The sequence below is a fragment of the Myotis daubentonii genome, chromosome 7, assembly GCF_963259705.1.
Source record: "Myotis daubentonii chromosome 7, mMyoDau2.1, whole genome shotgun sequence".
NCBI lineage: Eukaryota > Metazoa > Chordata > Mammalia > Chiroptera > Vespertilionidae > Myotis > Myotis daubentonii.
The window spans coordinates 87,293,043-87,313,817 of NC_081846.1; the positions used below are offsets into that span (position 1 = coordinate 87,293,043).

At 61.2% G+C, this 20,775-nt stretch overlaps 1 protein-coding gene across 1 annotated transcript in view; it reads left to right on the plus strand.

Moving 5' to 3' along the window:
- GLI2 (GLI family zinc finger 2) overlaps window positions 1-20,775 on the plus strand; it is a 51,374-nt gene that overhangs the window by 19,339 nt on the left and 11,260 nt on the right. Inside the window, exons 3-8 of the mRNA XM_059704710.1 lie at window positions 1,992-2,177; window positions 9,915-10,116; window positions 11,322-11,535; window positions 12,395-12,517; window positions 15,597-15,731; window positions 19,370-19,519. Of these exons, the coding sequence (XP_059560693.1) occupies window positions 1,992-2,177; window positions 9,915-10,116; window positions 11,322-11,535; window positions 12,395-12,517; window positions 15,597-15,731; window positions 19,370-19,519 (1,010 nt within the window). The remainder of the gene's footprint in view (window positions 1-1,991; window positions 2,178-9,914; window positions 10,117-11,321; window positions 11,536-12,394; window positions 12,518-15,596; window positions 15,732-19,369; window positions 19,520-20,775) is intronic.

Consider the following 20,775-nt stretch of genomic DNA (forward strand, 5'->3'; position numbering starts at 1 on the left):
ACACAGGTGAGAAGACACAGAGATGGGAGTGATGTTGCACAGGCCAAGGAAGCCAGAAGCTGGAGCAGCCAGGGGCGATTCTGCCCGACAGCCTCGGAGCGGGGGGCGCTGCAGCACCTGGTTGTGGGCTTCTGGCCTCCAGGCCGCGAGGGAGTAAAACTGGTGCTAGCAGTGCTTACACCAAGGCTGGCTCACTTGTCAGGGCCAAGTGCACCTGGGAGCTAGTGCACACTCACTGTGGGGGAGGGGCTAGGGGAGCGTGGGGTGTCTAGGGAGGGCCAGGAGCCGAGCTTGCGCCTGGGGACCTATGGGCCAGGGACCGCCGTGTGGCCTGTGAAGAGCCAGTGGCTGGACGGGCTGCCCGCAAGGGAGACTCGAGTTGACCGAGCACTGACTTCAGGCCAGATTTTGATGTAAACGTTGAGGTGACTCCTACCACCCCCGCTTACCCGATCCCACACCCATGAGAGCCCGATGGGCCAGCAGAAAGGCTGTGGCTACTTTGCATGACCCTGCCCCCTCTGGTGGACCAGACACCCTGAGGCCTCACTGGCCCTGGCCCAGCCCCCAGGAGGCTGAGGAGCCTGTCGGGCCACCAGGCAGCATCAGCCCAGCGCCTGCTGGCACGAGGCAGCATCTGCCAGACCACGTGTGCCCGAGGGTGAATGGGCACCTGGGGAAGACTTCAGGGAGGAGGGGGCAGGCGACGAGGGGGATGAGGGCGTTTCCTTCATGGACGACAGGCAGAGGCCTTGAAGCGCCGGGGCTGAAGGCCAGGCTCTCTCTAGAGGACGCAGAGGAGATAGGGAAGAGGAGGAGGAGGAGGAGGAGCAGGAGGGGGAGGATATGGAGGAGTGGGAGGAGGAGGAGATGGGGAGGGGGGAGGAGGAGGGGGAGGAGGAAGAGGAGATGAGGGAGGGGGAGGGGAGGAGGAGATGGGGGAGGGAGAGGAGGGAGGAGGAGGAGGAGGAAGAGAAGATGGGGGGCAAGGGGGAGGAGGAAGCCTCTTCTGCTGCCAGCTTCTCTCTCCAGCCACAGGAGGTCTCCCCTGGTATTTGCAGGACTGATGGCAGGGGCGTGGGCGCAGTGGTTGGGAACTTGAGCTCTAGAGCCAGCCGCCTGCTGTGTGACCTTGGGCAGGACCCCTGGCCCTCTAAGAGCTAAGGGAGGTAAAGGCGACCCTGCTTGCGGTGTGGCGACAGTGAAATCAGAGAGTGACCGACTCCCTCTCGCTGCACCTGCACAGACCCGCGGGCGCTCCGCACAGCCTTGTGCTACAATCATTAGTAAGACCTGGAGTGGTGGGCATTATTGCCCCAGTTCTGCAGACCGGTCTAAGCTAGGATTCGCCCTGGGTATGTGTGGTTTCCAAGCCCCCCATCCTTTCCCTGGCACCACAGCCCTGAGGGCCAGGCCCCCTGAGAACTGACGTGTGCCCATCCTGTCTCTGCTAAGGCCCAGGCAGGGCTGCGCGAGGGCTGGAGGCAGACAGCCCGCTCTGCAGCCGCTGGACAGGGAGCTGGTGGCCTGTGGCAGGCGAGGGGCTCTATCTAGCCAGGCCCGGCAGCTCTCGGCTGCGCTCTCACCTGGAATGCACAGTGGCACTGCCAGGCAGCCCACCGTCTGCTGCCCTGGCACCTTCGTTTGTATCTTTCCTCCGAAGCCTCGGCTGCAGCACGGCCCTGTGGCCCTGAGCTGTGGGCTTCTGGGGGGGTTGGGGGGAAGGAGAGGGCGGGGTTATGGCTTTGGTGACGTGGAGGATGCAGAGCTGAGGCCGGGCTGGCCTCCCGCCCTATGGCAGCAACATGCCCACCCACTTGGCCTGCTCGGTGCGGACATGGGGCTGCGGGAGGGGCACACAGGTGCTCAGAGGACAAGGGATGGACTTGAGGACACGGAGGGGAACTCCTCAGGCCAGGCGATCGGTCTCTTTTTTCTTCCTTTGCCAGATTCTGATGGCTTCTTTCTTTCTCCCTCCTCTCTGCCCACAGTGGTCCATGAGCACCTTAAGGAGAGGGGGCTGTTTGGCCTCCCCCCGGCAGGCACCAACCCCTCAGACTATTACCACCAGGTGGCCCTCATGGCGGGCCACCCCACGTCCTACGGGGACCTGCTCCTGCAGACGGGGGGCGCCACTGGCACCCCCCACCTCCACGACTACCTCAATCCAGTGGACGGTGAGTGCTGGGCCAGGTGGTGGCAGGGGCGGGATGGGAGGGGCTGACGGTGCCCCCAGGGGCTGAGGCGGGTGCTTGCTGCTCCTTTGGGGGTAAGGAGCCCTAAGGATGCGTCTGGATTCACCCCCACCCCTGCCAGGACTGTGTCCACAGGGGCCAGGCCTGAGCCACACACACAAACACTCAGTGGGTGTCTCGGGGATCGCAGACACTGCAGGGGACGAAACACACGCCTCTGCCTTCGGGGACAGGCGGGCAAAGCCGGAGGGGACGGCCGCGTGCAGTGCGGGCGCGACTTTAAACGAGGAAACCGAGAAACCTTCACGGGGGAGGTGATATTTGAACAAAGAATTGAAAAAAGTGAGCCGTGCGGAAATATGCGGGAAGAGTGACCCAGCGGGTGAACAGCAGGTGCGGGGCCTGAGGCAGCGGGCCGGCTGAGCTCACAAGGCGGCCGGGAGGCCCGTGTGCCTGGCACCCCGTGAGCCGGGCAGCAGCGGGGTGCCGCGCTCTGGGGCTGCCTCTGCAGGCTGCTCGGGGCTTGGTCCGACGTTGGCTTTCGTGGGGAGTGGGATGGGGCCCTCAGAGAGGGTTGGACAGGGGAGTAACGAGGTCCGACATATTTTAAAAGGACCCTCACTCTGACTGCGGCTCTGAGGATGGATGTAGGAGCTGCGGGGAAGCAGCGCTGGGTTAGTGGAGGGAAAGGCGGTCACGTATCGGATAGATTAAGGCGGAGCTGGAAGTTCATTGCCAGGTCAGACGTGGAGCTAGGGAGGGCAAAGGACAGCCACACAGTTCCATCGTGGGCTGGGGCAGAGCCGCACCCTCCCGCCTGAGGCCTGGCTGTGGCCCACCCCCTCCAGGAAGCCTGCAGACGCGCTCCCCACCCCCGCTGGCTTTCCTCTCTCTGCCCGCTCAGTGTGCACTCGCAGGAGCCATCAGGCGGTTCCTGAGCCCCTGAGCCAGGGGTGGGCAAACTTTTTGACTCGAGGGCCACAATGGGTTCTTAAACTGGACCGGAGGGCCGGAACAAAAGCATGGATGGAGTGTTTGTGTTAACACTGCTGCTGGTGAAGGAGCGGAGGGGAGAGCAAGAGAACCCTCCGCTCTTCCGGCTCCGCGGGCCGGATAGAACAGCCGAACGGGCCGGATCCGGCCCGCGGGCCGTAGTTTGCCCACGGCTGTGCCTACTTGTTCCCAAAGGGTGTGCGGGCCGAGCACTGCAGCCCTCCCTCATTTATTGTCCACGTTACTCTCGATGCTCCCTGAGGGACGTGATGGGAAGTTGCTTCCTGTGTCTGCCCCCCACCCCACCCCCGCCTCCCCCAGCACTAGGCACACGGTGTAGAGAGTGAAGCGCAGCCTGCTGGCCCCGTGCGTGCTGGCCACATGCTCCCTTCTCTCCTCCCACCATCCCTGCGGGTGCTCCCACGGGAGCCGGAGGGTGACAGCAGGTGGTGAGGTTGTGCACCTGTGACCTGACGAAGCTAGAAACCAGACAACCGCATACAGGGCATAAAACTGGACCATGTGTCCCAACAGCCATGTCCTACCGTCAGGTGACCCCAAACTGGTCCCACCTCCCAGGGCCTCAGTGTGGACGGACTGGGCCAGCTGGACGGTGGGCAGGCACAGAGAAGCTGGCCGCAGGGTCAGGTGGAGCAGGTGCCCCGAGGGCAGGAGAGGCGCGAGCACCTGCTGTGAGGAGAATTGCCTCTGTCCTGGGCCCTCCCGCACATTCTCCCGCGTGACGCCCCAGCCACCTCCTGAGGCTGGAAGTATACCCCTGCTTAAAATGAGCCAACGGGTTCCCAGCCCAGGTGACTTGCCCAGGTGGCGAGTCAGGGTTCCAAGCCCCTATCTGTTTGTCACTGGCATCTTGGCTTTTCCTGGGCCCACCACCTCCACGCAGCCCAGCACATCTGGCCAGCCGGTGAGCCATGGCCTCAGGGAGGGCCCCCTGGACCAGCTGTGTTCCAGCTCAGCCCAGAGCAGCGGGGCCACACCAGGGCGCTTGTCAGGGTGGCGGTGAGCAGTGAGCTGAGGGCACACCTAGGCCAGCGCCTGCCTGTGATGGGACCAGGAAGGTCTGGGCAGTGACACCGGCCCTGCGTGCTATGTGAACTGGATAAGATCTTGTGTGTGAACCTGTCTCGGTGCCTGGCCTGTAGTATGTGCTCAGTTAACGGTAGTTTAAATGTCTTTCCACCAGTATCTTTTTCCATCTTTCAAGTGGGAAAGATGAGGCTGGGGGGAAGGCCGCTGGAACCATGTCACAGTTTGAATGTCACCCCGAGGGTGACTAGGAGCCCCAGGGTATGACTGCCGAGTGACCAAGGGGTAAGTGATCCACGAGAGGCAGGCAATGAGCCTGAGCCGAGAGGCCGTCTGGGAAGGCGGGCACACAGCACTGCCGCCACCGCTGCATCCAGACTCCCCCGGACAGGTCCCCGCTCCTGCCTGCGTGCCCTCCCTGCAGGCTGGCCTGGCTCCATCCTGCACGGTGTCCTAGGACCCGGGTCAGTTGGCACATCTACCGACACACTGCCCCAGTCCTACCCAGCCCAGCTGCCCGTCCTCCATGCCCGCCTCGGGGCCCGAGGAGCTCCGACTGCACTGGCTGGCACTTCTGTGTCTGCACGCTGGGTCTGAGCTTAGCTGCCAGGGAGCAGGCCTCTGCATCTGTGGGTGAGCTCGCGCGTGAGTGGCAGTCACAAAGCACCTGGGATAGGAAGATGCAACTCATTCGGAAAGAAACAGCTGGAAAAGAGCTGTCAGCTTGCAGGGCGCCCGGACGGGGCTGGGCACAGGGCAGCTTGTGTTCTGGGCACTCAGCGTTGGGCCACACGGGGGGGGGGGGCTGGGCATCAGAACTGGAAGGCAGGGAGTGGAGAGATGGGTTCACAGTGGCACAGGACACCCAGCTCGGGTCGGCTGCCGCTGACTAACTCATCACACCAACTGCCGTCGCCCTGCCCCTCGGTCCTGAGAACGCCTGGGCTCAGGGCTCAGGCGCAGAGGGAGGCATCGCCCTCCAGCTCCGGCCTGGGAGGCATCTCAGCTTCTCAGGCCGAGTGAGGCGCCGTTCTAGATGCGAGGGACACAGCGAGGCCCTGCCAGTCGCATCCTCCCGCATGGCGCTGCTCCGTGTAAGCTCCTGGCAGGACAAAGGCCACCCCCCCTCCCCAGCCTCCTCTCTCAGCACCTCCTTCACAGCCCAAGAGAAGGCAGAACAGTGGGGCAGAGAGAACTTTCCGGGGCTTTGACTGTCAAGCCAGGGTGTGGGACGGGGTCTGCAGGCTGAGGCTGCCTGGGAGGGTGTGGGACGGCTTCTGGGGTCCGCATCCAGCAGAGCAAGCCCCGTCCACTCATTGCCAAACCGACGGCAAAATTTCACCTCAGACAAGGGCCATCTGCACACTTCTTTATTTAATACTTTTAATAGACTTGTAGCAGGAGAGCGGGTTGAAGAAATGGATGCTAAAATAGAACTTAGCATTTTTTAAAAATGGGAAACCTGATCATATTGGAGGAAGGCGTCCCTGTCTCTGTCTCCATCGAGCCTAAAATAATCTCATGTGTACAGGCAGGCACCCTCCGTAGGGGAAAGCATGGCGTGGGGAGGGGAGGTGGGAGGGGGAACGCCCTGGTGGGGCGCCTGCTGAGAGCCCAGACTGCAGGCCTCCCAGGGAGGCCAGGCTGGGGCAGGAAAGCGCATCTCCCTGCAGCCCGGCCCCTCTGCTGGGAGCTCTGGCCTCCTGGGGCCGGTGGAGGCTCGCCACCTCTGGTTCTTAAAGGATCTGACTTGTAGCCGGAGAGCACGGAGGGGGGCGGGGGCGTTGGAAGGCAGCAGATAACCCGTCAGGGACCCACGGTTACCCTCTGCCGAGGGCTCTCTGGAGAGCGGGATTCTCTCGCCATCATCAGCGCCCTAAAGTGGAATTTCCTCGTGTTGTCGGTTGAATATCGGTGATTTACCAGCGGCTCAGCCGCCGCCGCACTCCCTCCACTCCCACCGCGTTGGGAAGATGGAAGTGTTTCCGATTGAAATGTTGTCTGTTTACAGCCCATGCCTCCTCCGGGCTGTATATTTTATTGTCATATTGACACTAATTTGACTCGGATGTCACCTCCGTTCTGACGCCCGTGCTTTATGCTGCCTGTGGGTCCAGGGGGGTTTCAGAAACCAATTACATTGATCACACCGCAGCGAGGCGGGCGGAGCTGACGGAGGGACCGCGGCGGCCCGAGGCAGGCAGTTCTGGCCAGCTGCCGCCGAGGAGAGGCCTGGCCGGGGTCCGGGGGCAGTCTGCCGTGCTCAGGCGCAGCTAGTGAGGCATGTGCGCCAACAGCCCTGTGAGACAAGCCTTCGAAGTCACTGTACAGGTGAGGAAGCTGAGCTGGAGCCCCACTCACAGAAGCAGGACCCGGGCTGGTCAGGCTGCGAAGCCCAGGCTCCCTCTTCACCCCATCAGGGCGGTGAGGGGCTGGGGCAGCTCAGTGGGCAGGGCCAGGTCCTCGGCCAGATGTCCTTAGAGCCTCTCTCGGTGAGTCCAGAACAGGGCTGGGTGAGAGTGGGCCGTGCAGGAGAACCCCCCACCACCGAGGACTCGGGGCCCAGGAGCTCGCCACAGGGCGCGGCCGCTGTCCCCAGGGAGGGTGTGTCCCAGCCCGGTGCTGACGACAGTAGCATCTGGAGCAAACATGGCTCCTGGGTCCTTCGGATCCCTGCATCCCTCTGGCCACCCTCAGCCCAGGTTCCTGGGTCCAGAGGCGGTCCACCCAGAGCTATGGATATGCTGGTCAGGAGCCCACAGCCACCCGGAGGTAGGTGCTGTTGGCCTGTCTTACAGGTGGGGGGCCAGCTCAGAGAACTTCAGTGACTCACCCAAAGCCACCCAGTTCAGAGCTACCAGGCCAGATGGGAACCTGGGTCGCCTGGGTCCAGGGCTGTTCCCACATCTCCTGCCCTTCCCGGCCTTCCCGGGGAATGCAGCCACCCCCTGAGCACTCGGGACCACCTGGGCCCACCCAGCACAGGTGGCACCTAACGAACCCTGCTGGCGGGTAGCCAGCATCCCCATCTCGCACCTGGAAGCTGAGCTCCAGGAGCACAGGCTGGGGGTCCTCCTTGCTTGCAGACCCCGCGGCCTCCAGCCGCTGCCTGGCATACTGTCAACACTGCGCAAGGGTCTGCTGGGTGAGGAGCAAACACATGAATGAACAGAAGAAAGAACTAGTGGTGAGACAGGGTCTAGACGTGAGCGGCGCCTGGAATGGGCAGCGTTGGTCCCGCCTAGGTTAGGGCAGGCTGTGGCTGGTCGCCCGGAGGCTGTCGACGTCAGGACGGCCGCATCCACACATGAGCGGATGCAGCGGCTCCACCAATTCTGGTCATAAATCACAGGGGAAGCCACGGGAAGTGAGTGCCAGGCTTTTCTTTCTGTTTAGTAATTTATCAAGGGAAGAGGCGCATTAATAAACACATTTCCCTCGAGGGGTGGGAATAACGGAGATGAATATCACTGTCAGATTTGGCCTGTTTCCTCTTGTTAAGGGCGCAAAGAGAGGGTGGAAATCCAAATATTAGCAAAACATTTTTGTAAAATTGCATCCCAAAGATGTGTGTATTTCTGCTTTACATGATATGCTGTCTCCCCACACACATCTCCCCCTTTGCCAGCTGCTCCTAACGCTTTTGTTCTGACTCTGAGTTCCCTTTAAAGTGAGGGCTGGCGCGGTGTGACTCGGTGAATAAGAACGAAGAGGCTAGAGGATGCCCGACCGGGCAGGTGAGCGAGTGTGTAGTGACGCTGTGCTGCGGTGTGGCCCCGGCGTCCTTTCAGGATGCTGTCCTTTGCCCCAGCCATCACTCTGGGCTCAGCCTGCGCACCAGTCCTCCTGGCCCCTGACAAAGCTGAATCAACTCACAGTCCCCCTGTGGACGCTCTGCTGGGTTTTAGGCACGATCCTTCCTACGCTCCATGTGTTCTCACGACAGCCCTGCAAGCCAAGCACACTGCCCCCTGGGCAGACGGGCAAAGAGGGGCTCGTGGAGGCTGAGTAGCATGCGCCAGGGCAGCCACGAAGCATCAGGTTTGTGTGGCCGGCTGTCCACCCCGCCCCGCCAGGAGCACCCTCCCAGGATACCTCACCTCCCCACCCTGAGCAGAAGCTGTGAGGTGGGGGGTTTGGTGGCCATCTACCTGCCTTCCCGTCTGTTTCTCTGCCAAGGCTGCCGGGGACAAACGTTTTGTCATTTGTACCATGAGGCTGATAATAGCGCCTTCCCTATAGGGTGCTTATGAAGATGAGACTACTTAACACTTACAAGTGTGTGTAGGGCGTGCTCCTATCCCTCTCAGGCACCCCCTGGGGCCCTGGAGTGCATCTCCCGGGAGTCAGGCAAGACTGCTGTTCACGCATAACTGCAGGGCGGGCGGAGGACCTGCCCTGGCTCCAGACAGCTCCTCCGCAGCCCCACCCCAGGCAAGGCCCTGTGTCTCCTCTGGACAACACAGCGGCCTAGAAATGGTCTGACATCACTGGACACATCTCCACGCACCAGGGTTTCCACCCTGTTCAGACCCTCCGGAGCCCCGGTGTCCTCCATGTAAAGGGGTCCCCTAGTCCAGGGCTGCGGTGAGGAGATGAGGGAGGCGTGAGAAGTGCCGGCACTCAGCAGGCGCATGTCAGTTCTGTGGCCGCTGTGCCCTGCATTTTGGAGACCTGTGTGGAACAGCCTCTCCCTGTGGCCTGCTGGCCCCTGCCCGCCCGTTCTCCAGTCAGTGGCCCCCGAGTTGGAGGGGTGGCCTGTAAACAACCCCAGTGGCTGCTTGAACACACCCTGTGCTCCCACAGCCTGCCCCCCCCATGCTGTGCTCCCCCACGGCCTGGCCCTGCTTGTGGTGCCTGCTCAGACAGGCTCAGACCACATAGGACCTCTCCCCCAGGGACATACCAGGCTACCCTGGCCACAGAGTCACCCGATGGAATTTTCTACAACAATGAAAAAGCCAGTGACTGCTGCACACAGCAGTGCAGAGCAATCTCACAAACTAGCGCTGGATGAAGAAGCTGGATCAAATAGTATTTATAATCTCATCTACCTGAATAGCAAATACTCAAAAATAGGAAGACTGAGCTGCCTTTTAGAGGTCAGGCCAGCTTGGGCGGGTCTGGACAGACAGAGGGGCTCCTGGGCACTGGCCAGGCCCTTCGTTTTGTTTTTAATCCTCACTACAGGACATGCTTAGAGAGAGAGGGAGAGACACATTGATGTGAAAGAGAAACATCGATACGTTGCCTTCCATACATGCCCCAACTGGGGACTGAACCTGCAACCCAGGTATGTGCCCCGGCTGAGAATCGAACCGGCAACCATTTGGTGCTGGCCTCGTGGGTGGTTCACGTACCCTGTGCACTTGGCTGTCCTGCGTCAGGCACTGTGGGTCCAGCTGGTCCCTGCATCCTGAACAGGAAGGGCACTGACGTTATTCAGTGCTCAGATTCACTCGAGCATCTGACCTGTGCTTCTTAAATCCTCACCACACCTCGTGTGGATCAGTCCATTTTATAGATGAGCAAACTGAGGCTGAAAGTGGCTACAGCCCTGGCCCAAGAGGCCACCACTGGAGAATGGCAGAGCTGTCGTTCACCTGCAGTCCACCTGCCCCCTCACCTCCCCCCCCCAAACACGTTTTGCTGATGTGCCTTGGGTTGGCTGTCCCACAGTGTCGCGTTTCTCCAGCCCACGGGTGACGCCCCGCCTGAGCCGCAAGCGGGCGCTGTCCATCTCCCCGCTATCGGATGCCAGCCTGGACCTGCAGCGGATGATCCGGACCTCCCCCAACTCGCTGGTGGCCTACATCAACAACTCGCGCAGCAGCTCCGCCGCCAGCGGCTCCTACGGGCACCTGTCGGCGGGCACCCTCAGGTGAGCCCAGCCGGCAAGCGGGGCTGAGAGTTGGGAGCTGGACTGGGGACCAAGTAGGGAGGGTCAGCACTTTCACCAGAGAAGAAAGACAGGACTTCATGCCCCAAACACAATTTCTGGCGGGCCTGTCCTGAAAGATTCGGTCCCAGTGAATCGAAGTCAAAGGTGATGTTCCTAGTATTTAAGGCAGCCAGGCCCCGGACCCGCTTGGGGGTACACAAGGGTGAGTGACACTGACCGGGACCATGCGAGTGAGTCTCTGGCTGGCAGCAGGCTCCCACGTGGCCACCGCATGGCACACCCCAACCTCGTCAGTGCCACTAGCCCAGCCCCTCTGTTTGAGGACGCGGCTGACACCATGTGCTCCCCTTGCGCATCCCGAGAGGCCAGAGGTGTTGGGACTGCTGGGAGCGCTCGGCCCAGGACACAGGAGTAGAAGTGGTAACAGACATCCGCTGTCTTTGCTGCACAATAGATTCCTTCTAAACTCGGCGGCTTAAACAGCAGGCATTTGTCATCTCTGAGGGTCAGGGTGTGAGCTGGCTTAGCTTCGGTCCCGTGAGGCTGCCAGCCGTGGCTGCGGTCACCTGAGGATGATGGGGCCCGGGGCCCCGTTTCCAGGAGGCCCACACCTCTCAGGACACGGCCGCCGATCCCCGCCCTCCGTCGGGGTGGGATCTGAGGGAGCAGGGGGAGCCACAGCTCCTTTACGCTCAGCCTCGGGCCACCTTCCTTCAGTGGCCTCTTCAGGAAAGATGCTAGTGCGAGTGGCCGTGTAGACCCAAGTGCAGTAGGCGGAGAAGAGGGGGCTGTGCCCCGGAGGGCGCAGGGCTCACTTCCTGGACGAGGGCTTTAGAACGGCTTCGGAGGCCAAGTGGGGCTCATAGAGAGCAGGGGTGCCCCTCGCGCCAGAGCCGTGAAGGGCCAGGGTGGGGTGGGACGGAATCTGGGGGCCAACCTACCAGGGTGAAGGCTGCCCCTGGGGCCGGGTCTGGAGGCTAAGCATGAAAGGCGAGGCCTGGGACAGCACAGTGGAGAGCCACTGCTGGTTCGGAGTGAGGCAGAGCCGTGGTGATGGTGAGGTGAGCACATGCCCATCCGATCCCTGGGCAAGGCCGCCTCTGCCCAGGAAGTATTGGCCTAACAGAGCCCTGGTTCTCCCTCCCTCTCCTCCGCTCCACCACCTCGTCTGCTCTTCTCTGCAGCCCAGCCTTCACCTTCCCCCATCCCATCAACCCCGTGGCCTACCAGCAGATCCTGAGCCAGCAGAGGGGCCTGGGCTCGGCCTTCGGACACACACCGCCCCTGATCCAGCCCTCCCCCACCTTCCTGGCCCAGCAGCCCATGGCCCTCACCTCCATCAGCACCACGCCCACCCAGCTCAGCAGCAGCAGCAACTGTCTGAACGACGCCAGCCAGGTAGGCGGGTGCAGGGCGCGGAGCGGGCCAACTGATGCCCCGACTCCACGAGGGCTGGCGGTCCCCGTCTCACACTGGCCACGTGCGGGAGGACTCGGGGTGCAGGTGTGGCTCGGGGTGCCTTCTGTGGAGAGGCCACAGGATTGAAAGGCCTGGGCTGGATGAGGCTGGGTGGGAGGCCTGGGAGGGGTCCTGACACCGCTCCCACTCCTGTGGGCAGCGCCCAGCCTCAGTTCTGACGTCGCCTGCGCAGTAGACAGGTAAGTAGATGGGGAAACCTGAATTCGCAGTCAGCACAGTGTGGGTGCTCCGTGCCCAGAATATGAAATGGATTAATGAATAGTAATACCATGCAGTTTAGTTTTGGAGCATGGATTCACCAAAGACCATCTTTTTAAGAAATTCTTTAATTTTATGTTTTAATTGCAGTTTACATCCAATATTATTTTCTATTAATTTCGGGTGTAGAGCTTATTGGTTAGGTAATCATATACTTTATAAAGTGACCCCCGATGTTTCCAGCACCCACCTGGCACCCACATTAATACCACAATGTCACTGACTATGTTCCCTGTGCCGTGCGTACATCCCCGTGAACCCCTGCTGCTCAGTCCCTTCCCCTTTTCACCCCGTCCTCCGAGCCCCCTTCCCGAGAGGCCTCTGTTCCGCTGCCGCGGACGTGGCGCAAGCTGCTGGCAGACCGTCCGGGCTCTCTCCTGGCCCTGCCCCTGCCTGGAAGGACTCAGTTTCTCCCACTCCAAACACAAGGGTTGGCCCGGATAGGCTGTGTGTGGAGGGTCCGGAGGTTTGGGGTGTCCTCCCTGCCCCCAGTGACAGGCTCTCCTCTGCACCCCTTCAGAGCAAGCAGAGCAGCGAGTCGGCTGTGAGCAGCACCGTGAACCCCATCATCATCCATAAGCGCAGCAAGGTCAAGACGGAGGCCGAGGGCCTGCGACCAGCCTCCCCGGCGACCCTGACGCAGGTAACCTGCCCGCCACCCTCACGTCTCCAGGCTGGGCCAGGCCTCGTCCGCGGGGTCAGCAGCCTTGGGGCTGAGCCCCTGCTGGTGAAGGATGAGCAGGTGGCTGCCTGCATGAGCCAATGAGCAAATGACTGAGCCAGGATGGGCGGGGCGGACGGTCCTGAGCTCAGGGAGGTCCAGAGTTGTGTCCCCAGCACCCTGCACTTTACAGGCTCCTCAGACACACCCTGAATTGCCGGGCGGGAGTGGCTGGGTTGGTTGAGCGTCATCCCATGCACCGAAAGGTTGCTGGTTCGATTCCCCGTCAGGGTACATACCTGGATTTCAGGTTCAATCCCCGGTTGGGGCTAGTATGGGAGGCAACCAGCGTTTCTCTCTTCTTCTCTCTCCTTTCCTCTCTCTAACATGTCATCAGAATGAGTGAATGGATGATATGGGGCTGCAGCTGTCTCGCCCCCACCACTCCCTTCACCCCCATGCAGCACAAGCCCGAGGTGCTCATGTCCCCTGATGGCTCAGGCTCCTGTCCAGCGGCTCCCTCCCCCTGGAGCCCTGCCCCCCTCACTGCCACTTCAGCCTTTCCTGACCCTCCTGCAGAACTAGGAGCCCAGCCCAGCCCGGGCCACTCTGCTGCCTCCTGCGCTGCACCGGGCACTGTGGGAGGGGGCCCTCTAGGGAAGGGTCTGGTTTGGTTCCAGGCCATCAGGGTTTACACCGGGCCTGGTGCACGGTAACTGTGAAATCTAGTTTCCAAGGACTCCATGCACATGCGAGGGAATGAGTGTGTGGTGACGGGGAGGACAGGGAAGGTGAGGGACGGAGCGCCCCACAGCCGGGGTGGTCCTGTGGGGCTAAGACCCTGTGCAGGTCCCTTGGGAGACCCTGCCTCCTGGTCCAACATCCGAGAGGACAGGCAGACAGGCCAGCTCTTGCAGCAGAGGCTGTGGGGGAAGGGCTCAGGGTGAGTACTGGCCGCGCAGACGAGCCTCCCACCCGTCTCTCACGGTGGCCTGGCCTCCATCCGTTACTACCCTGTCACAGCGCTGACACCAGCGGTGCTCAGGCCTCCTGTCCCTGCCTCCCTGCCTCTGTCACACCATCCTTTATCAGACTGCGAGCCATGGGGCATGCTCCGGGCACTTAATTTTTATGAAATATTGGGTTCTGTTACTGTCAGGCAGACAGAGGGGCTGGAGACAAATGCTTCTCCCCTCGCTGACGCCAAAGCCTCTTAGTGTGATGCGTGGCTTCCACGGGGCGGCCCTCATCGGGCGGTGGGAATGGATGAGGGCGGCGCACGTCCTGGGGAGAGCAGCACGGGGAGCAGCGAGGACGGGTGGAGGCCACACTGAGCACAGGGAGCTCTCCCTCCCCTGTCCCGTCCAGCTCCGGGCCCCGTAAGCCCTCTTGCCTGCCCAGCTGGGCTCCTCATTTGTGAAGGAGAAGGAGAGCCATTTATCATGAGGAGGTTGTCACCGTGTCACTCTGTCCTGATTCAGTGACCCGGCTCCTGCAAGGTGGGTGGGCATGCTCTCCCTTGGCACAAAACGCAGCCCAGCCTCCCTCCCTGCCTCAGCCTCAAACCTGTGGGCTGGGAAGACACCCAGCGCGCCCTGGGGGCCGGGTGCACCGCCGCCCCGCCATCCCCGTCCCCACACGCCTGTCCCCCAGCCTCTTCTCTGAATCAGCAGAGCATGCAGTCCGGGACCAGGTCTCCTGTGAGGGTGAGGGCGGAGCGGGCACGCGGTCTGCTTTCTAAGGAGTCAGGCATGTGCCCCGGAGCTGCCGGGGGACTTCTTGCACCACACCTCGTTTTGCTCTTCAGAGCGCGTGCATTGGACACGTGCGTTGATTGGAAGGTGCGTTCACAAACTACCGAGGGCGGCCAGGAGGGCGGGTCCCCGGCCGCAGGGGCGGGGTGCCGATGTCACCCCTCACCACAGAGCAGTGTGAGGAGTGAGGCTGAGTGTCTGGAGTCTGGGGGCCCCTTGGCTGTGGGGAGAGGTCTCCCCATCAGCCTGAGCTGTCATGTCTGCCACAGAGGCTGTTCTGAAAGACAGGACGTCTGTGCCGGTGGTGGGCAGTCTGAATGGGAAGCAGGGCATCCTAAGGTCGGCTCTGCCTGGCGCTGCTCGGAGCGGGCCGGCCGGCGGCCAGTGGGACATCGGGAGGCAGCGGAGCCGGCAGCCCTGGCGTCCTCGCCAGCTCCTCCTGGGCCTTCCTCCCGCCCGGGCTCCGGTGCCTCCCTTCCACCAGCTCCCGTTCCCTCCCAGGCGGTGGCGCCGACTTATGCTCAGTCTGTTGCTGGTTTTGGAGTCAAACATGTTGTCCCCTTTGAATTGAAGCACCTGTGACTGGGTGGAGGCCTGTCACCTTGAAATGGGCACGTGTGGGCTCCATGCCGGGGGGGAGGGGGGCTGGAGTCCAAGTCCAGGCCTCCACACTCGCTGTGTGTCTGGGAGGGCGAGGAGCCCTCCGAGCCTCCTTTCTGGCTGCAGCGCGGGAAGAAAGCCCCCATTGCAGGCTGTTCACGGATCAGCTGCCTGGAGGACGTGCGAGCACGCTCACCGAGCCGCGCGCTGTCCTGGGTTCAAATCCAGGTGTGCTGGGTGCCTGGGAGGAGAGGACAGTAAGAAAGTGAGAGGTCTGGAGGGCCAGGCCAGATGCCTGTTGGGTTCCTCTTGCCTCCTTGGAGAGCAGACCCTGTGACTGAAATGCCCCACCCCAGGGCCTGTGAGCCCACCAGGCTCCTCACAGGGGAAACCAAGCTAAACAGCAAAGCCACCACCTGCTCGCTCCAGCTCTCCTCGCGATGCCAGTTGACTCAGGATGTGGCGAGATGCCTTGGTGATGACAAGTTGGCATCGAGAGGAGGGAGGGGCCCAGGACGGCTGTGTGACGGGAGAGGGATGGGCAGGGGCCCGCTGAGGAGGGGCTGGGAAAGCCAGTGCGTGTGCACGTGCCTGTGTGTGCACCTGCACAGCCCGGGGCCTGGGCACAGGCTGTGCAGAGCTGACGGCAGCCTCTGGGCAGGGCTGCTGCTGGACGAGGCTCAGGGGTGTGCTCTGCTCCTCCGCAGGAGCAGCTGGCCGACCTCAAGGAAGACCTGGACAGGGACGACTGCAAGCAGGAGGCGGAGGTGGTCATCTACGAGACCAACTGCCACTGGGAGGACTGCACCAAGGAGTATGACACGCAGGAGCAGCTGGTGCATGTAAGCCTCCCGGCCCCGTCACCCGGCGGGGGCACGGCCTGGGCCCAGGGAGCCTGCAGCCTGCCAGGCCCCAGACAGAGGAGGGGCTGGAGGAGGAGGCTCCCAGGGGTGCCGTGTCCTCGCAAGTGGACAGCATGATTCCTTATCCAGGCCTGTGTCTAAGGGGGCTTACAGATACATATGCAGTACAAGAGATTAGAAGGAAAACAAGGGAACAGGACAATTCAGGGGAAATGCGCAATTAAAGGGAGTCAGGAGTCCAGTTAGTATGCAAAGCCAAGTCCTCTGAGCTGTGGCTCATAGGTAAACCCTTTTCCTGAGGGTCCTGGCAACCAATGCAGAGAGGGCAGTGAGGCCAGCTAAGCCGGCCGGCATGGCAGAGTAAGCGCGATCCTGGCCCCGAAACCTGAAGGAAGTTCCTCCCGTGGAGGACGGAGTTGGCCATTTCCGCTCGGAGGCAGTGCTTAGCGACCCGCACAGGCGCAGGTGGCTGTCTCCGCCCGATCAGGGGGCTGTGTGAACATGCCTGGTACTGGCAGAGCAACAGGCCAGAGAAGACCTCCTGATCTGGGTGCCCATCAGGGTGCGCCCTCGCCTTGGTCCCCACCGTAAGCTCTTCGATGGCGGCACCTGCTGTGGCGGCTGCGGGGTAGTTTGTGCAGTGGGAGGAGCAGGCGTGGGGCTCAGCGTGGAGGCACAGGCTTCAAACCACAGGCAGCAACTCTAAATAGGTGAGAACAGGCCACTCAACCTCCGTGAGCCGCAGAGTTCCTCCTGTGTGGGGTGAGTCCTACTGCACAGAGGTGTGGAGATGGAATATGACCCCAGCGTAACCACTTAGCAGAAAGCGCAGCCCATGCCTGGTCGCCCCTCTGCCTCCGTCTCCCTGTCCTCACACCAGCCCCGAGCGCCTCTCTTCTCCACCCGGAAGAGACCTTAAATTCAAGAACAAGCCCCCACACCCCGTCCCAGCACACGCTCCTGGTGAATGAGTGTCTGTAAAGATGAGCCCCACACTAAACTAGCAGTGCGACTGGGGGGGGGGGAGCACACACGCACATGCACACACACACATGCACACGCGTGCCCGCACTGCTCGCACCCAGGAGCCACCCCGAGCGAGCGTCCTTCTCCCCAGCGCTGGGAGCTCAGGTTGAGAGCACCCCCACCCCGCCGCTTCCTCCATCTGTGCCACAGTTGCTCTCCAGTGCTGCGGGCTTCTCTTGTGTTTGGGTTTTTCCTCCCACATTCTCATCCAGGAGACACATGTCCTAGCGGACCATCCCCCAGCTGGCGTGGAACCTGTGAGGCAGGGTCTTGTCTATACTCTTTGCATCAAAGAGTCCGAGGTGGAGAAGGGACGTGGGAGCTGAGTTATGGGACAGATGAGATTCGATCAGAGGAAGAAGGGGCGGGGTCTGGGCCAGGCAGGGGCCGGGCAGAGTGAGACCAGGATGACAAGATGCGCTCGGTAATGAGTGAGTTGGCCCCAAGGAGCAGGGAGGGATTCCTCAAAGGAAGGCAGAGGGGTCCGGACGGGAAGGGGGCTCCCGCCTGTGCCTGGGCTGTCCCTGCGGCTGCAGGTGCGCGCCTCCGCCTGCCACGGAAGAGCCAGCCGCTGGGAGAGGGAGCCGGCGCCCCACCAGCTCTGCCTGCTTCCCGGGAAGATGGATGGCGCCGGCGCACGGGCGGGCTGGAGCCCTCGGTCGATGATGAACAATTTGTCGCTAAGTAAACCAATAAGAAAAACTGCAAGGCATTGTCAGGGCTCACTCCCATCATTCGAAAGCCTTTAAAAATGGGAAGTGAGGCTAATAGAGGTTCCCCTAGAAGCTCAAGGTGCTGTAGGTTTTACTTGCAGCCACGCTGGCGTTTGTGTGCCCGCCAGTGGGGCCTGCACTCAGGCACGCGGCCTCGGTGTCCAGCTCGGACGGCCTTGCGGGGTTCAAAGGTCCACAGCAGCACCGCCAGGAGAAGACCCTGCAGGCCGCGAACGCCACCCGCGTCACTTTATGTTATGTAGGAGCATGTGTAAGAGACAGTGAAAGGAAACAGGTGACATTCATTTCGACGATATGTTTTATTTAACCCAGTATATCTAAGAGATTATCATTTCAACATGTGATCAATATAAAACAAAATATTGGAACATTTGACATCCCTTATTTTTTCACTCTGTATTTGAAACAGGTGTGTTACACTTACAGCCCCTCCCAGTTGGGAGCAGCCACATTTCAGGGGCTCAGAGCACAAGTGGGGAGTGACTGGCGCACTGGGCAGTGTGGGTCTAGAGGCTGAGGGGGGATGAAAGCGAGCGGGAGCTGAGAACGAGAGAAGAGAGGGGCTGGAGAGGAGGGACTGCAGGACCTGCTGTTCCACACCTGCCCCTCCCCAGGGAGGAAGGCCCAGCCTGACTGGCATACAGCAGGACAGGCCTGGAGCCGAGGGCGAGGAAGGGGAGGATGGGACCTGCGCTCCCTGCCTTCAGAGAGAAGCCCCAGTGGGAGGGAGCAAGGAGCAGTGTCCTCTGCACCACTGTGTGAGCCGCCACCACCACCTCTTTCCACCCCAGGTAGATACACAGCCCAAAATGGGGACATGAAAGTCCCAAGGGCACCACCCACATGTCTGCCAGGCCCAGCTCAGGGGCAGTGAGTGACACACCCCCTTCAGGGAGGACTGAGCTCAGGGGCAGTGAGTGACACGCCTGCTTCAGGGAGGACTGAGCTCAGGACTAGATAATCAAAGAAGGTGACTGTAACCCCAGGGTCTGCCCAGGCCCGTGTGCTGTTACCCGAGACCGAAAGCCTCTGGGCCCGAGGCTCCATGTACAGGAGAAACCACTCTGGGCGCCATACAGATGGTGAGGCCAGGGCAGATGACCGGTGTGGGCGCAGGGTCAGGGAGGCAGGAAAGTTAGCCTTGTTCCTGCCCAGACCAGTGCTGGCCAAGACAGTCTGAGGACCACCCGCCCAGGGTGGCTGCCTGCCTCGCTCTGCCCCAGTGGGCCGCAAGTTGACGAGCAGGGTCCCAGTGCCATGCTGACTGTGCCCAGTCACATGGTCGCTGGCAGCTCTGCTCCCTTCTCGGGCTTTGCTGTGCCAGGGGCAGTGCCACACGGTCCCAGGGTCCTCCGCGGGGGTCAGTCCCTGCAGCCACTAACAAGCTGGGCCTCTGTGCAAAGGGACAAAGCCGCCCTCTTACGGGTTATCAGGACGCAGATGGAGACCAGGACGCAATGACGTTTCCATTATAACAGAAACTTAATGTAAACACCTGGAACAACAGGGGCAAGCTCAGAGAGGCTTCTCAGGCACCCTGTCTGCCTCGCTGCAGTTAATTAGTGCCTACTGTGTGCAGCGCAGCCGGGAGCATCATCATGGCCACCAGTCCTCCTAGAGCCCAGAGCCCCGTCTGGGGTGAGCGGGGCGCCTTTGACCATCTGGGATGGTCGCTTTGATGACTAAGTGGGAAATGCAGCCGAGACATTAGCACACAGTATGTCTTCACTTGGTGGCCACTAACCACAGGAGGAGGGTGACCCGACAGAGTGGGCGGTGGTCTGTGGGGGTGGCCTGCGCTCAGCAGGGGTCCGAGGCACTGGCCGGGCTCACCCCCTTCGGGGCTTGTTCCGGCAGCACATCAACAACGAGCACATCCACGGGGAGAAGAAGGAGTTCGTGTGCCGCTGGCAGGCCTGCACGCGGGAGCAGAAGCCCTTCAAGGCGCAGTACATGCTGGTGGTGCACATGCGCCGGCACACGGGCGAGAAGCCGCACAAGTGCACGGTGAGTGCGCCCTCCTCGCCCTCCCGCAGCCGCGCGGGGCGGCCCCAGCGGCTCTGAGCCGGGCTGAGCCCAGGGTCCGGCAGCTCGGTCTGCTCCTGCCCTGGGCCTTCCGCCTGTCTCGGCCCTTGAGGCCCCGCGCCTGCCTGTCGTCCAGAACTCGGCTCTCGCTCAGGGTGTGCTGCAGCGGGAGTGTGACTGCCCCTCCCAGCACAGCTGGCCCCACACTTCTCCTGTCTTCTCGTGTCTGGGTGACCCACGCAGGCGCTGGCTGGGCAGCACCTGCAGCCTGTGCCCTGCGCAGAGGAAAGCTTCACTGGGCGTCACGGCTTGAGCCATGAGGGGTAAAATCTCTGTTTTTTTAAGTGAACACAAATAGAAGCCCTCTCAGACAGCCTCCCTTATGGAGTGACGGACCTGGGATGATGATGGGTAAGGCCTTTTCACACACAGAAATCGGTCCCTCGTGAAAGGGGAGTAGGCCCGGCGAGGCGCTGATGGCTGCAGCCAAAACCTCTGGGAGCGCCTCTTCGTGACTTGCCCTGTTTCATGGATTCCAGGATGTACATTTTATTCTCATTCTACTACCTCGAGATCGGGCTGTCTTAATATTGGTGCTGCCCAGGATTCAATGAACTATGTTACCTCTGTTAGCAAGTTTTTCATTGAAATAAGATTCACATACTAAAGTCTATCATCGTTTAACAAGGTGCAATTTCAGTGATTTTTAGTATATTCACAAGTTGTGAATTGCTAGCTAATTCCAGAACATTTTCATCACCCCAATCAGAGCCACATACCTGTGAGCAGTCACTTCCTGCTCTCTCTTCCCCCAACTCCCTGAGAGCCACTGATCTGCCTCCTCCGCCTGAGCTTGCCTGCTGCAGACAGTCCGTAGAAATGAGACCGCGCAGTGTGAGCGCTCGGCCTGGCCTTTTCGCTTAGCCTGTTCTTAAGGCTCACCCATGGTGCAGCGGGTATCAGCACTTCATTCCTTCACGTCGTGGCTAAATGGTATTCCATTGTATGGATAGGTGCTAGTTTTCTAGCCCATTCATCGGTTGACGGATATGTTCACTGCTTTCACTCTTTGGCTATCATGAATATGCTGCCGTGAGCGCTTATGCACAAGTTTCTGTGCGGACCTACTTTCAGTCTCTGGTGTACATGCTAGGGCAGAATTGCTGGGTCATATGGAAGCTCTTATTTTAACTTTTTGAGGACCAGCCGGGCTGATTTCCAGAGAGGCTGCTGCACTG